The sequence below is a fragment of the Theobroma cacao genome, chromosome 8 (assembly GCF_053813885.1).
Source record: "Theobroma cacao isolate CCN51 chromosome 8, ASM5381388v1, whole genome shotgun sequence".
Classification (NCBI taxonomy): domain Eukaryota; kingdom Viridiplantae; phylum Streptophyta; class Magnoliopsida; order Malvales; family Malvaceae; genus Theobroma; species Theobroma cacao.
In genome coordinates this window covers 613,933-628,743 of record NC_142646.1, presented here as the reverse complement: position 1 = coordinate 628,743, position 14,811 = coordinate 613,933, and the positions used below count along the sequence as shown (strand labels likewise).

General features: G+C 38.9%; 3 protein-coding genes across 6 annotated transcripts; 1 reads left to right on the top strand and 2 right to left on the bottom strand.

The window, feature by feature from the left end:
* Nucleotides 1-514: 514 nt before the first annotated feature.
* On the bottom strand, nucleotides 515-1,424 carry LOC18591261 (MIZU-KUSSEI-like protein (Protein of unknown function, DUF617)). Its single transcript, XM_007017291.3, has one exon. The coding sequence runs from the start codon at nucleotides 1,287-1,289 to the stop codon at nucleotides 597-599; it is 693 nt and encodes a 230-aa protein (XP_007017353.1). The 5' UTR covers nucleotides 1,290-1,424; the 3' UTR covers nucleotides 515-596.
* A 3,748-nt stretch (nucleotides 1,425-5,172) lies between these two features.
* Nucleotides 5,173-12,371, top strand: LOC18591260 (alpha/beta-Hydrolases superfamily protein). 4 transcript variants are annotated; one of them, XM_018125933.2, is made up of 19 exons: nucleotides 5,173-5,625; nucleotides 5,717-5,904; nucleotides 5,987-6,091; nucleotides 6,182-6,250; nucleotides 6,418-6,565; nucleotides 6,789-6,871; nucleotides 7,156-7,211; nucleotides 7,619-7,755; nucleotides 7,871-7,961; nucleotides 8,061-8,126; nucleotides 8,214-8,436; nucleotides 8,619-8,720; nucleotides 8,831-8,916; nucleotides 9,016-9,138; nucleotides 9,415-9,484; nucleotides 9,568-9,659; nucleotides 10,139-10,243; nucleotides 10,323-10,475; nucleotides 11,656-12,371. In XM_018125933.2, exons 1-18 carry the CDS (start codon nucleotides 5,303-5,305, stop codon nucleotides 10,434-10,436), a joined length of 2,181 nt encoding a protein of 726 aa, XP_017981422.1. In that variant the 5' UTR covers nucleotides 5,173-5,302; the 3' UTR covers nucleotides 10,437-10,475; nucleotides 11,656-12,371. The 4 variants fall into 4 exon arrangements, with proteins under 4 accessions (XP_017981422.1, XP_017981421.1, XP_007017350.2 ...); XM_018125932.2 differs by lacking the exon at nucleotides 11,656-12,371 and adding an exon at nucleotides 10,729-11,356; XM_007017288.3 differs by lacking the exon at nucleotides 11,656-12,371 and adding an exon at nucleotides 10,691-11,356.
* AR781 (DUF1645-domain containing protein) lies at nucleotides 12,072-13,342 on the bottom strand. Its single transcript, XM_007017287.3, has one exon. The coding sequence runs from the start codon at nucleotides 13,340-13,342 to the stop codon at nucleotides 12,236-12,238; it is 1,107 nt and encodes a 368-aa protein (XP_007017349.2). The 3' UTR covers nucleotides 12,072-12,235.
* Nucleotides 13,343-14,811: the final 1,469 nt, after the last annotated feature.

Below are 14,811 nucleotides of genomic sequence, written 5' to 3'. Positions count from 1 at the left end.
TAATATTTGGGTATGCTTGAATGCTAACCATTAGTATTTTCCAGTACATTAAACCATCGAACCCTGACACCTTTCAAGCGAAAGATTGTGTACAGGGAAAAATATTTCTTAATTGGAATTGTGTTTCAGTAGATGATAATCTTTCCTCGAAGTACTTAACTGGGATAAAATGTTTGATGCAAAAAGACATGCACCTTTTTCGTTTCCTGCAAAGTTATCTGCAGAATTTGTAGCTGTTGAATTATACACCCGGCTCAAAGTTGGTTAACCAGGAAAATTTTCCGCCATTAATGCATAATCCATGTTCATTGTCCAGTTTGAGACAACGGGAGCCTGGTATGTCGGCATTCATCTTATTCTCAAGGCAGAAACAGGTGATGATATTGACTTTCAACTACATGAAAGTGACAGAGCAGCTAATTTAGGGTTGGCACCTAGCGCAAAAACCATATGAGCTAGCTGAACCATGGGACATAGGCATAGTAGAGCCAAGGTGATCTGTTTCTTTCCGTCATTGAACAAGAGGAAATAGTTTTTATGGTACTGATGTAAAATTTCAAGTGTACAATATAAACCTGGAATAACACAGGTTAATTCTAATGAGCTCTTACAAAGAAAATACTTAGTTCAGGGCCAGGTGCACCATCTGGGTTAATCATGTATAGAGCTTCGGAGTCCTTTGATCCAACCACCCTCTCAAATCTTGCTCTCATGTACGTTAATTCCCCATCTGCAGCCGTTTCCTTCTCGTTTGGGCTTGGAAGGACGCCTGCACCCATTGACACACCTCGCAAAAGCTGCATAACATGAAGCTCATCTTCAGACAATTGCTTCCTCCTGATAGAGTAACCCATCTTTCTTCCATTACAATACACCGCCCAGACAAACTCCTCCAACACTTTCTTCTTGTGAGTCTTGGTTTCACTCTCTAACGCTATTCTGACTATATCAGACGCCATTTCCTTTTGAAGTACGCTGGTGAGCATTGGTAGCTCTATGACAAACATTGGCACGCAATGGGGATCATCTTGTATTGCTAAGCAAACTCTGCCTTTACGATAGCCAAAAATTGTACCTGTTGTAGCACTATCCTTCAGCATAGGCTTCCGAGGTCGACCCAATAGTGCAACCATCTTGCACCCCGAGGTTAGCATGGGGAAGAGCTTGAACATACGCAAGAGGCCGCCACTACTGGACTTCCGGTGTTTCTCTCCAGGAGTAGGCCGGAGCAAAGATAGTATTGCCGGATTGTCCATTTGGAAATATGGACTCGAGTGAACCGGTGGCATATTTTGAATTTGCTTGAGGTAACCCAATTCAAGAAACTAGAAAGGAGCTATTCTGAGGTGAACGACAAAGTTTAAACTAAATAGAGGGAGAAAAGGGTAGCGGGGCAAAGGGGGCGGGGGGGGGGCAATCCTATGGGAAAATAAAGGAGTGAGTTAGGCAGGTGGTTAGTCACTTGGTTTGATTGTCCTTGGAATCTTTGAGGTGGGGGAGAGAAGAGAAGAGAGCCTACAAGTTGGTTAAGAGAAAAGAAAAATGAGACCAAAGCTTGATGTGACCAAGTTTAGTGATGAAAAAGAGAGGGAGTTGAATGGGATAAGATAAGGGAGGTCGGACCACACCTTGTGGGGAATGGGGTGAAGAAAAAAACTCTCAAAAAAGATGAAAAAAGGACTCTGGTAATGTTGGGTTTAGCATGTGCCTCTCTGATCATTACATAGGGCATCAACATCACCTGCTTTATGCTTTTTACAAACTCACACTAATTATTGAGGTGCAGCTCATCTTCCCTCAATTTTTCTACTGTTCATCCATGGAATTGGAAACTTTGCTTTTGCTTGTGACTGCAGTTACTTATCCTTCTTTTTGTGTGTCAGACCATGGTCTTGTTCGATAAAGGCCTTTCAGGCAGCCGCACAAACTGAAATATTGATCATGTTCTTTTGAATTCCCTTCCAATCCTTTCTCAATGTAATGCTACTGTTTTGCTATTAAGGTGCATTCCATTTTGGCTTACAGCTAAAGCATTTCTAATCATTTGAGAATTTAAGCGCCTCACCCCATGGTAGTTGGAGAGTGATTTTCCTTTCTCACTTGCCCTGTTAATGGTTGCATATCTAAGCAATTCAATTACGTTTACCAGCCATGTGAAAACAAAGACAGGTCACTGTCTGAGAGGGGTTCATCTGAAAAAGACTAATTACAAAAAAGAAAGCACCGTCGGCATCATCACAGTACCATGAATATCTGGAAATTAATACTAAATAAATCTTCTTGTCCTAGCCATATTCTCCTGTAATGTTACCCAGAGAAGTAAAAATTACTATGTACATTTCTGTCAACAATTTTCTGATAGCTAATCATGGACCACTGCAATAAATTGCTCGATTTTATCTTGACAGTAACACTTCAAAGAATTTCCTCAAGATTCTAGAGATTGATATGTTTTAAATCTGCTTTTGGTCCACTGCCCCCTTCTCCCTCCCAAGGACTGATTAGACAAAGGGTTACGTTCATATATAAAAAAACACTTCGCGTGTGAGAGTTAAACAGCTTAGCAGCCTGGGCTCCATATCAGGGTTTGGTAATGGAATTTAATGAATTTGGACAGGAAACAGAGACGCGGGCTTGGACCAACGATTTAGAACACTTAGCAAAAAGTCATTGACTGTGTTTGAAGATAAAATCACCAATAAAGCTAAGGTGAAGTGATAGGTATTATGTGTTTTCGGCTTGAAAAATCTTTGGTATCATTTGAAGATAAATGAATATTACTACTAGTACTACTACTTACTTTTTCCCAAGTCCCAAATGTCATTCAGAGTCAATTGTCTTTGATATTATTATCCAAACCAGGGAGAGCTTCAAATGGATTAAAGTAATCTAAAATGATTCTACAATCTAAATGCTTTGTCCCTGCCTTGAAATTATTGTGCCTATGATGGGACTGCCCCGTCCCATTGTCCACTTTGCTTGCGCTTCTACCTGACTTGTGGCTGGTCTTCGTTTCTTTGCAATTATTACTTTCCTGTTATGAAATGAACTCTGAGTGTAGCTGATTGCTAGTCCTTGATCGAACCTTTTCTGACATTAAATTTTCTCAGTGAGTAGCTCTGGCTTTGAAAGGTTTCTGATGGGCATATAATTATTCTTGATGATTGCTTAATCATGTTTTAAGTTTAGGTTGCGCAAAAAGCCTAACTACCGGTAGCCATCCAACCAAAAAAGTTGGCAACAGACAGATCTTTTCAGAGAAATGGAAAATGGGCACCTGAAGAATTTTCTTTGATACAAGTCTTGATAGTTGAAGACAGCTTGGGCAAATCACACTAAAAAGCTTTCTAGAGGCCCAAAGGGGAAGTTATGTGTCACAAAAACAACTCTATTTTCTTTGAAAGGTGCTTATTTTTTGCAGGCTTTAGAAGTTCTTGTGCAACCAGGCTAGTATATCAGTGCCAGATGACCTGAATCTGGTGCCCCTTTTGCCCCTTTGGAATATTTTACGTTACAATTTGCAAAATGTAAAAAGAGCATGATATGGTTTCCAGCTCTAGCATATTATAATTGTATATCCACAGAACCTCATCCAAACTGATTAATTAAATAATTGTGCATTGGTAGTTATGTATCATTACCATCTTCATTAATACAAGAAATGTCCTTTTCTTTTTTGTATAAGAGGATTTGAATGTGAATTACTGTCTAGACTCCGAGCCCCTACTACTACCAAAGATAATGGTTTTGATTTAATGTGAAATTACATGCCCTTTCCCTCTTTAACTCCTTGTATACTTTATAGTTATGGCGGCCCAGTTGTATCTCACTAAGGAAGCTTTCTTGTTTAGAGATTATCCTTAGAAAGTAATACCAAGGCACTCATGCTTGCCATTAGCAAAAAACAATGATTGCTGAATTGCATAGTGACAGTACATATTTTCTTTTGAAAGAAAAAAAACAAGGGGTTCATATTTCCAACTGGCTATATGCTCCTCCGTCGTTAGCTATGGAGAACCAGTTTGGCTGGAAATTGTGGAAGTGAAACAAGTTAGGGGAAACATTGGGCCCAAGCTAGTTAGGCGGTTTTGGGGCCTCGAATGTGATCTGGTGTCAGGAAATGGATCAAAACCCCATGTTTTATTTATGGTTACTTCCATTTTTAGAGACATCAGCATGTGGAATTGCAAGGAATAGGCAGACAGACAGCAAGCGGCTAATCGCTATGGCGAGTTAATGCCCCTTTTCTCCTCTATCCCCCCACTTGCTTTGTTCATATTGACTAGCATGTGATGTCAAGAAGCAATTGCAAATGGAAGAGTTGGATGAACTGAATTTCCTTGTATCACTGTCTTTCTTTTTCTTTCACAAGCATGTAACATGGAGTATTCTTGAAAAGCTTTGGCAAACATGTGCTATATGTCTGCCTAAGAACCGATTTACAAAGAATAGCAATATCAAGTCAAACTGGATTGGGGTTTAACATAAAGACAAGGGGAGTAGAGTAGCAATGCTGGAAAAATGATCAACAATTCTAATAGCTTGCTAGTGGCAAAAGATGGATTTTGAATTGCCAAAAAGGTAGGACAGGTGAAATCAATCTCCAGCAGTTGAGCTTGATGCAACCATAGGCATGCAAACAAGAGATGAAAGACTGAGGTACACTAGAATTAGTTTCAATTTTCAGTAACTCCATACGCAAAGTATGGAGTAGCAAAAGCTCTTCCGCAACTAGAATTCAACTCAGTAACAGTTGAATTTACCTTCTTGGAGTGAATTATAGAGGAAAAATCACTATATTTTTAGCAAACTAAGGTGTGCTCTAGCTGAGCTCTTATATTTGGTTTACTTCTTAGCTTCTCGACTTGAAAATTTCCTGGGTCAGATCCAAAGGGTAGGTAGATGGAAGGATGATCATTTTTCTGCTGCAACTCTAGTGAACTTGCAAGGCCCATGTTGATATTTTTGGACCAGTTATGAGCAAATCAAAGCCCATTCCATGATCCCAAAAAGTCATTTGCTTAAATCTGTACAAGAAACGACAAAATCAGCTTCTTGAACTAAGGAATGAGAAGGTCCCGGAAGAATAAAAAACAGGGAAAGCTCGATTTGTCTGTTGTACACCAAATGCTTGTACGTGTATGACTCGTAGAATCCGGAATTTGGGTCCGACATTGGAAGTCCAACTGACAACATACCATTGATTTCAAACAACGAAAGGTTACGATGAATCCCGGATGACGCAAACTCTATCCACCTAAATAAACCTGCTTACATGTGATTCCTTAGAGTTAAAGAGTCAATGGCTCTTTCGATCCTCACTCGGTTCTTTACTTCTACTTCTTCATTGTTCTCTTCCACTCTCATCTTCAACCATTTCAGTAAAAGAACCGTCTTCACTATCGCTACTAAGAAGAAGACTCAACCCCAGAGATACAAAATAATGGCTTCTTCACAAGCTCAAGTACCCTTATCAGAAGACCAAAAAATAACAGCTCCATACGGTTCATGGAAATCCCCCATCACCGCCGACGTCGTTTCAGGCTCCTCCAAACGGCTTGGAGGCACCGCCGTTGACTCCCAAGGCCATCTCTTTTGGCTCGAGTCACGCCCTTCTGAATCAGGGTAACTTGAAGCCTTAAACCTCTCAAACCCCCAATGTTCATTTGATGTTATTTTGCACATTGGAGACTAAGTTTTGGTTTTCCTTTTATAGACGGGCAGTTCTTGTGAAAGGAGCGGAGAAGCCTGGAGATGAACCTTTTGATATTACGCCAAAGGAGTTTGCTGTACGTACAGTGGCTCAAGAGTATGGAGGAGGAGCGTTTAGGATTTCTGGGGATACTGTTGTTTTCTCCAATTATATAGATCAGAGATTGTACAAGCAATCAATCAGTTCCAAAGGTACAAATTTGTCACTGTATTCATTTTACTCTAAGTTAAGGTTTTGATTGGAATTAACCAATGTTACCGGGTGGCAAAGCAGATCCTTGTCCTGTACCAATTACTCCAGATTATGGAGGACCGGTTGTGAGTTATGCTGATGGAGTTTTTGATTCAAGGCTTGACCGTTATATCACTGTAATGGAAGGTTAGGCCTTTTTGATATGTTGCTTATCTCTAGTGTTAATGCGGTTGTCAGATTGTCCTTTTTATTGATTCAATCTTAGTGCCTTGATAGATCGCCGTGAAAGTAGTATAAATGCAACCACAACAATCGCAGCAGTATCACTTGATGATGGGAACCAAGGTATAAATTTCTCTGGAACTAAACCTGATCTTGATGTGAATTCTCTGTATTATGATATGGTTTTTCAGGGGGTTTGGGTTTTTGTTTTTATATGTTAATGTTGTCATTATTGTTGTTGTTTCACATTATTATAATGAATGATTTTTGTTCCTATTGTCAACATTCAGAGCCAAAAGTATTAGTGAGTGGCAATGATTTCTATGCTTTCCCACGCTTGGACCCCAAAGGTGAAAGGATGGCATGGATTGAATGGAGCCACCCTAACATGCCGTGGGATAAAGCAGAGCTCTGGGTTGGCTATATTTCTGAGAATGGGTGCGCTGAATGCTTTCAGTGGTTTTATAGCTCTTCTTCAGCATTCTTTTCATTCCTATAACCATTTTCTGTTATTTCTTTGATTTTCTTCTTCAAAATTAAAGATTACTTGTTCTGTTCAGAGATGAGAGAATTCATGTTTTAGCCCAATTTTTTTTATGAATGCTATTATTTTCTAGTACTACTAATATCATTGATATTTATTGATTGGTTTGTCCTGCAGAGATCTGTACAAACGTGTTTGTGTAGCTGGTTGTGATCCTAAAATTGTGGAGTCTCCCACTGAGCCGAAGTGGTCCCCAACAGGTATTCCATAATGATATTCTTAATTTGCGAACAAGCTTAAATATGCAATATAGACTTTTGTGGTATCATGCTTTGTAAGCACTAAAATATAGAGTTTGCACGAATGAAATAATGTGTTCTTTGACATATGGGATGTTTTTGTTGCCTCGATGGGCTGATGAACTTGATTCTTTTTTCTCTTTCTTTTGATTTTTTTCCTGGTCTTATAGGAAAGGGATGATTTATTCATCACTTGTTTAATCATTTGATGAGTCAGATATTTTACCAGTTTTGAATTTGTGCAGGAGAACTTTTTTTCATAACGGATAGAAAAAGTGGATTTTGGAATCTCCATAAATGGGTAAGTTCACTCTTGATAATATTGACACTGCAATTTTTGGCCAGCAATATTAGCCCAATATTTATTGTTCCAACACTTTATATGATGCATCTGCATTTAAAGAATAATAATGCCAAGATATCTATTGCCTGTTTAGTCCTTACACGGCCAACAGTTTTCAATAAATTAACAGCTTCTCAAATTTTTGTTTTTTGTCTGTTATAGTTATAACTAGTATTGTAGACATCAGTCTCGTTCTTTAAATTTTGTTATACTTTATAAATCTTTTTTTTTTCTTTCTCACTTTTCCTCCTCCAAGGTGGTGTATCGGTGGTTTTCTGCATTATAGTACTTTGTGCACTTCTCTGGCCAGACATCATGTAGAGTGTTCATCAGAATTCATCTCCTCTTATTATCTCTGGAAACAGGTTGAATCAAAGAATGAGGTGCTTCCACTTTATTGCTTGAATGCTGAGTTTGCAAGACCATTGTGGATTTTTGGAATGAATTCTTATGAGTTCATCAAGAGTGAGGTGGAAAAAACCTTGATTGCCTGCAGCTACAGGTAATTTTGAGAAAATTACTGGACAACATACTTCAATGTACGCATGAGTTTTGTTTTTGAAAAAACCATGTTGTCTGGTTTATTGTTAATCAATACTCTGGATGTCTGGATGCAGGCAAAATGGGAGGTCACATCCTGGAATTCTAGATGTTGTTCAGGGTTCAATTTCTCTGCTTGATATTCCTTTCACAGATATAGACAATATTGTACTTTCAAATTCCTTATCATTTCCTAATGTCACCTTTAAATTCGTGCATAAGAAGTCACAATGATGGTTTTTAAGATGTCTGTTCTTGCTTTTGCAGACCTCATGGGAAAACTGTCTCTATGTTGAGGGAGCCTCTGTAACTCATCCTTCATCAGTGGCTAAGGTAAGGCTGTCATCTTCTCCTTATGTCAATAATATTGTGAAAAGCTTTAATGACAGTCATAAACTCTGTCTTTTGTTGTCTTTGAAGGTGACTCTAGATGATCATAAAGTAAATGTAGTTGATTTCAAGATTATTTGGTCGTCTTCACCGGATAGTTTAAAGTATGAGTCCTACTTCAGTCTGCCAGAGTTAATTGAATTTCCAACAGAGGTTCCTGGCCAAAATGCCTATGCATACTATTATCCACCATCTAATCCCCTCTACCAAGTGAGCCAGGAAGAAAAGCCTCCGTTGCTGTTGAAAAGTCATGGTATGATAATTGCTTATCTAGAAAGTTAGTGTAAAACATCTTGCTGCGTGCTTTTATGGATGTCTAGCTTTCAATAAAACTTGTCCAACATAGGGCCCCTTGCCTTGATGCATCCAGTACCTTAGCAAATTGTTTCTGTATTTGAATGCATTATGACATATATTTTGTGTGATATATGGCAGGAGGGCCTACAAGTGAAACACGTGGAATTTTGAACCTCAGCATCCAGTACTGGACTAGTCGAGGCTGGGCATTTGTGGATGTTAATTATGGCGGAAGCACTGGTTTTTTCTCCTTGCCTTAGGAAATCATTCACACACAGATGATCATTCACTTCTGTTTATATATGATTTGATGTGATGCTTAGATTGACTTGTATGGCATAACTTTGCAGGTTATGGGAGACAATATCGTGAGAGACTTTTGGGGCAATGGGGAATTGTTGATGTTGATGACTGTTGCAGCTGTGCTAGATTTTTGGTAATTTGTTGTCTTAATTTTAATTGTTTCCAAATTGTGATGGATGGAGATATATTATAACATTTGTGAGTTGTGTTAATGCATGTTTCTTTTCTCTAGGTGGAGAAGGGGAAGGCAGATGAGGAACGACTCTTTATAACAGGAGGCTCTGCTGGTGGGTACACAACCTTAGCCGCCCTTGCTTTTAGAGATATGTTCAAGGCTGGAGCTTCTCTCTATGGTGTGAGTACTTGATTTCATTGTTATTGTCAATTTGATTTTGGCATGGGCAATGGTATTCTGAGAAAAATTTGATTTTTAAGATTGTCATTATCATAGAAGCAGGTGACTGGATCTTGAGTCAGGATGACCCTGTAAATAATTAAGAATGCAGTTGAAATGTCCTCCTGTTTTCCTTATCTTCTCTATTTGTTGATGCTGTACATATATTTCCCTAAATCTTATGAACATGAAATAGAAAACTGACAGTTATTATATGGTGTGCTTCTCTGTGAACAGGTAGCTGACTTGAGCTTGTTGAGGGCAGAGACTCACAAATTTGAATCTCATTATATTGATAACCTTGTTGGTAATTGGAAAAGAAAAATCAATGCCGGATTTGTTTTTAAATTGTGTTCATTTATCGGATATCTTATCGCTGAACAATTGCAGGAAGTGAGACGGATTACTTTGAGAGGTCACCTATCAATTTTGTTGATAAATTTTCTTGCCCCATCATTCTCTTCCAGGGATTGGAAGATAAGGTACAGATGTTTTCTTCGTCAAGACTTTTTTTTTGGTCCATAGTAATGAAGATCAAGGGGTTTATTATTAGTTCAGTGTTATTTCTGGAGACTTGCAGATTGTGCTATAAGACCACAGCTGAGGCTTTTTGTTATTAATTCTCTTTCTTTAGCAAAGCAGAAGAATTTGATTTCGAAAATAAGTTGTATGCTAAGTAATAACTGAGATCAGGCTAACCTGCCTATGATATTTATCACCTTCATTGCTTGAAAATTTGTTTACGACAAATGTTATGCAATTTAAGTATGATTCATTATGCATAATTTGTGCATTTCATTTCCTTGAAGATCAAGGGGTTTATATGATTATTTAATATGTGGACAACTAAGCTTGATGGTGGTTGTAACTTTGTTTCCATAAATTTTGATACATTAGGTTTGATGGTTCTGATCTCCCCGAGGTTGAAGTTTGAATAATCTTTATTCTTTACATGTCACAGGTTGTACCCCCTGATCAAGCTCGTAAAATCTACCAGGCATTGAAGGAAAAGGGTTTGCCTGTTGCTCTTGTGGAGTATGAGGGAGAACAACATGGTTTCCGCAAGGTAAATACCACCCTGCTTGTCGTCTTATTCCGAATTGTTGTCCAAGTGAAACATGATTTCTAATTCTCTACTTGAACAGGCTGAAAACATTAAATTCACACTAGAACAACAAATGGTTTTTTTTGCACGGTTGGTTGGACGCTTCAATGTTGCTGATGAGATTACACCAATCAAGATAGACAACTTCGACTGATCAATTACAGAAACTTTTGGTTCTAGCATTTCAGTAATGGTATGAATTTTTGGTGTGACATGACGGTTTTCTTCTTTTCAGGAAGCTTGTGATCTATCTGAACCTAAAATGTAACTGGATATTTATCAGGTTCTCTACGTAGAGTTATATCTGCCTTTAAGATGGAACTACATGTTTTCAATGCCTCTATTGAAACCTTAATGATTTTCTTTAGACATCATTCAGAATATTTCATTTGGTTATCAATTGATCAGATGATCTACGTCTAGCTCGCCTCACCATCACCTCACAGATTGGAGGCTTTTCACACCTGTCTGCATACGGATGTTGTTACTCCTCTCAAGTCAAACTCTAATAAATAGATGCTGGTCCTATTTATGCACTATCTAGATGAGCTGCGGGTTGCTCCAGCCACTGCATCCAAACTCATGTGTCCCGCAACTCCCACCGACAAGTCTGATTGAATTCTATCTTGCCTAATGCTTTCATATTGTAAGCGTCACCTTTTCGGACCCACTTCTGAGTTACTCTCCACAGATCGATCCGACATTGTCCACCATGTTTTCATCAGGCGACAGATCAATTTGGTACCTTGCCACACCATCTTTGTGTCAGGCGAGGAACTCGTGGCCAATTTTTCTCCATATAGAATTATCTGGGCTTCCTTGTTTCTTCCCCTTTCAAATCCAATTTCCTGGCTCCAGCCCAGCTCTCTCTTTTATTTCAGTAAGGCAATTAGGCTTTAGCCATGTGACTGGGTCTTTCTGATGTCAGGATTAGTGGGTCGGCATTGAGACATCTAACATTGTTTCATTGCAGATAATGCCTTCCCACTTCTAGAAGTTGACAAATACCCTTACCATATCTAGCCGGCTATATTGTATTTTAATGGCAAAATCAAATCTATTCCCATTCATTTATCTCAAATCTGTTAGTCTCTGGTTTTCTCCCGCAAGCCTGTAATCTTAAAGAAAACAATGACAATGGTCAGGGTATGAGGTTTCCAGGTATTTTTATTGGTATAACAGTATATTTAAACGACAAAATGGGTTTGAAGTCGACAAGCCAGGCATTATCCCAATTTACGTTAAGTCTTCTAGAATCAATCTTTTTCTAGTTAAATATCATGGACTAGAGGTCACGATTAGTACCTGTATTTTATTTTCTTTTCAAATTGTTGTTTGATTACCAAATTGATACCATAATACTTTCTCGGTAGGATGCGTTCTGTTTGGGTTTGTTGAGCCCTAAAAGATGGATAGATCGAAGTTATAAGGTAGAAGAATGCGATTGTTCATCTATACTTTGGGGACTGCAATTAAAGAGATTTATATATGGAATGGTACTTTGTAAGTTCAACTTATTATAATTAAGTTCTCATACTTAAAACGTGATAAAGTTGGGGCGTGTTTGGCCTAAATCACATGTTAATTAGATGATTTATTTATGATATAAATGTATCCTAAATCAGGTACTATTTGGCTTTTGCTCATGCAGCCTTAACCCTTTCATTTGATCCATTTTTGGGATTGACTAAAGTTCGTTATATTGCTTTTTTTGGTCCCTTGCTCATCATTAATGGGGTTTAATGAGGACGGCGCTACCAAGCCTTGGGAATTTAATGGAAGGCTATGATTAGCATGCAACATGAAATTTTTCATTGATTGGCAGACAACTCATGATTATTGTTCCGTGTACGAAATCTACACTTTCAAAGGAATAATCAAAAGGATAATCTTTACAACAAACAAATGAAATTATCACTTGGAATAAGGTAATGGAGGATCGATGATGATGGTTTATGAACGTGTGAGTGCTCCAAATCCGTTGGCAAGGGCATGGACGGCAGGATTGAACGCTAGTCTCCCCAGGATACCTTGTTTGTATGGCAAGAAAGTTTTCTTCTTCATGTTCTCGGATACCGCTTTGTTCGTTGTGTAATGTAGCTCATGAGCCGATATTTTTCTTCTGGAACCGACTGAACCAGAGCTGTCGGTGGATCGGAAACTGCTTGAATTCTTGGTATCAGCTTCGGGTTTCTTGAAAAGAGCTAATGAGTACTTCCTGAATGGATCTTTATCCGTCGCACGTCCCTCGGATGCGCTTCTGAACAACAAGAAATCTCTTAATCTCCATTTTCTGGAAGAACTCTTTGACGAGGTTGAAGACAAGGAAGGCTTTGAATTCAATGGTGATTGCTTGGTGGTTTCATGTTGCTGTTGTTTCTCTTCTTCTTCCCATGGATATTCAGAGACTCTATAAGGAGAAAGCGATCTTGTTGCTCTACGGCTCGAATTCCTTGATGAGAAATCTTGAACTCTTTCTCTTCCTCTTCCATGTTCTGTATCATTTCGACTACTTTCGATAGCAGTTGCAAAAGGGTCCCGGTTCTTTTTCTTTCTTGGTGAAAAAGCTTCACGGATAATCTTTTTACCTTGGGATAATGGTGATCTTGGCGACCTTGGTGATGACAAAAGTGGGCTTTTCTGGTTGCACTCGTCAACCTGTAACCGAGGTGGAGGCTTCAAGGGCTTGATTTTCCCTCCATCAAAGAGTTCTTCAGCTGGGAGAGATGTTTTCTCCAAGGCCTCACTAAAATCAAAAGCGAAATCATATTCTTCCTCATCATTTCCAGTTGCTCTCGGTGACTTTGGTGTACCTGGTTTCTCTTCCCAGTCAAAAGGAATCGCCAGGGAACTGCTTCCTATGCTGCTTTGCCTATCATTCATCATGGAGAATCTATCAAATTCACGATAGAACTCAGACATTCGCGAGGGACTTGTCGGCGCACTGAAGAAACATTCACCAAAACGTCTAGGCGTAGAAGGAGCACTCGAGCGAGGAGATGATCTAGCGCTGTTGAAATCAAAATCCATAACCGGCGCAGCTGGTATCACCACTTCCATTCTTTCTTGTAAAAATCCTGATCAGCTTCCTCTATGATAGCTAGGCCAAGTTGGTTATGGAGCAGCGTGGCAAGCCAAAAGGTTTGTTAAAGGGCTTAGATATAAAAGCAGACGAGAGGAGACAAGTGAGAAATGTGAGAGAGAGAGAGAGAGAGAGACAGCTGGTATGGTAGAAGGTAGAGTTTTTTGACCAGGCAGCCGCCTTTTAATACCAAGCGAATTTCATGTCTGATTTTCTATACTCAATCACGGAATATGGCTTTGTCGATTTGATTCTTCAATCACATGGGGGAGGCTTGTTTATTTATAGTTTGTTTCTTTGGTAAGTGGCTGGGTAATACGAGTGTTCATGGTGACCCACCATGGCTTTAATTTTCCGTGAAGCACAAGTAGACGTGGACGTATAATCGTGTATTAAAATAGATAAAAATCCTCATCCATTTCTTTTTTACATCATGGATGCCATCATTCGTAGCTTTTCGTCCGAGTATGATATGATTTTAACAGCGGCTTTGGGGTCAACAGGGTCACAAGCTTCACCTAGAAATGGCGTCAGGGATTACCAAAATCTTTGGGAAACTCCTGCAAATTTACCCAATTCCTGATAGATTTTGACAGATCCCAGATTTTGTCAAGTCTCTCCCATGAATGTAAACGAAAGCTCTAGTTTAGGAGATCTGCAGTTTTCCTATTGGTTACCTGTTACTATACCATAGAGAAAGAAAGCGAGGCAACCGACCTTTACAAATTAGATAAACAAGAAATTTATTACAAGCTCTCATTGTCTCATTTGTTCATACATCGCACATGACTTCCATTTAAAAGTGAAATGGTGAACATCATTGGCTGCAGGGGTTTCGTGGAATGGGAGCGTGTGGATTTAACCTTAAGAATTAAGATTAAGGAACCATTAGCTAATGATAATCGGTTCCTTTTCCATAATTATGGAGCTTAAAGTTTTCACACAGTGTGAACATGCTTCTGCTATACCCAACAGATGTGATGACCCCTGAATTAATTGCTCATGTTCTTGACATTGGATTAGTAAACTATTTTCTGTTTATAATTTATATTATCTATAAGTGGTAAGTAACAACAAACATGTGCTCAATAATTTACTATTATGACTGATTCATGAGTTCTAGATGGTTAGACTTTTGTGGGTAGAAAACGTCAACATTCTAAATGAGAGAAGGCATAGGCTGCGTTTGGTTTGGTGGCAGCTTATTGAGGCCTTTGTCGCCTATGTTGAAAAATCTTTTACTTGGAGCTCTAGTAAGCTAACAGACCGAAAGCCCATCGAACCACAACTTGTAATCCAAATTTTTTTGCATTTCCCTGCCCTCAAGTAATGGATGGTGAAAGAGAAAAGAATAGTAAGCATGAATACAGAGAATAATGTGCAGTGACAGATTTGGCCACATTGCGTGCTTTGTCTTGGGTTGAATTGGCTTGGAAAGACTTCGGCT

Excerpts from the sequence above, each read along its gene's own strand:
- LOC18591261 (XM_007017291.3), bottom strand. The coding sequence starts at position 1,289 with ATGCCACCGGTTCACTCGAGTCCATATTTCCAAATGGACAATCCGGCA.
- LOC18591260 (XM_018125933.2), top strand. The coding sequence starts at position 5,303 with ATGGCTCTTTCGATCCTCACTCGGTTCTTTACTTCTACTTCTTCATTG. Across the intron at positions 7,756-7,870 it reads TTGATTGCCTGCAGCTACAG|GCAAAATGGGAGGTCACATC; the intron begins GTAATTTTGAGA and ends GTCTGGATGCAG. Across the intron at positions 8,721-8,830 it reads TAATTATGGCGGAAGCACTG|GTTATGGGAGACAATATCGT; the intron begins GTTTTTTCTCCT and ends ATAACTTTGCAG.
- AR781 (XM_007017287.3), bottom strand. The coding sequence starts at position 13,342 with ATGGAAGTGGTGATACCAGCTGCGCCGGTTATGGATTTTGATTTCAAC.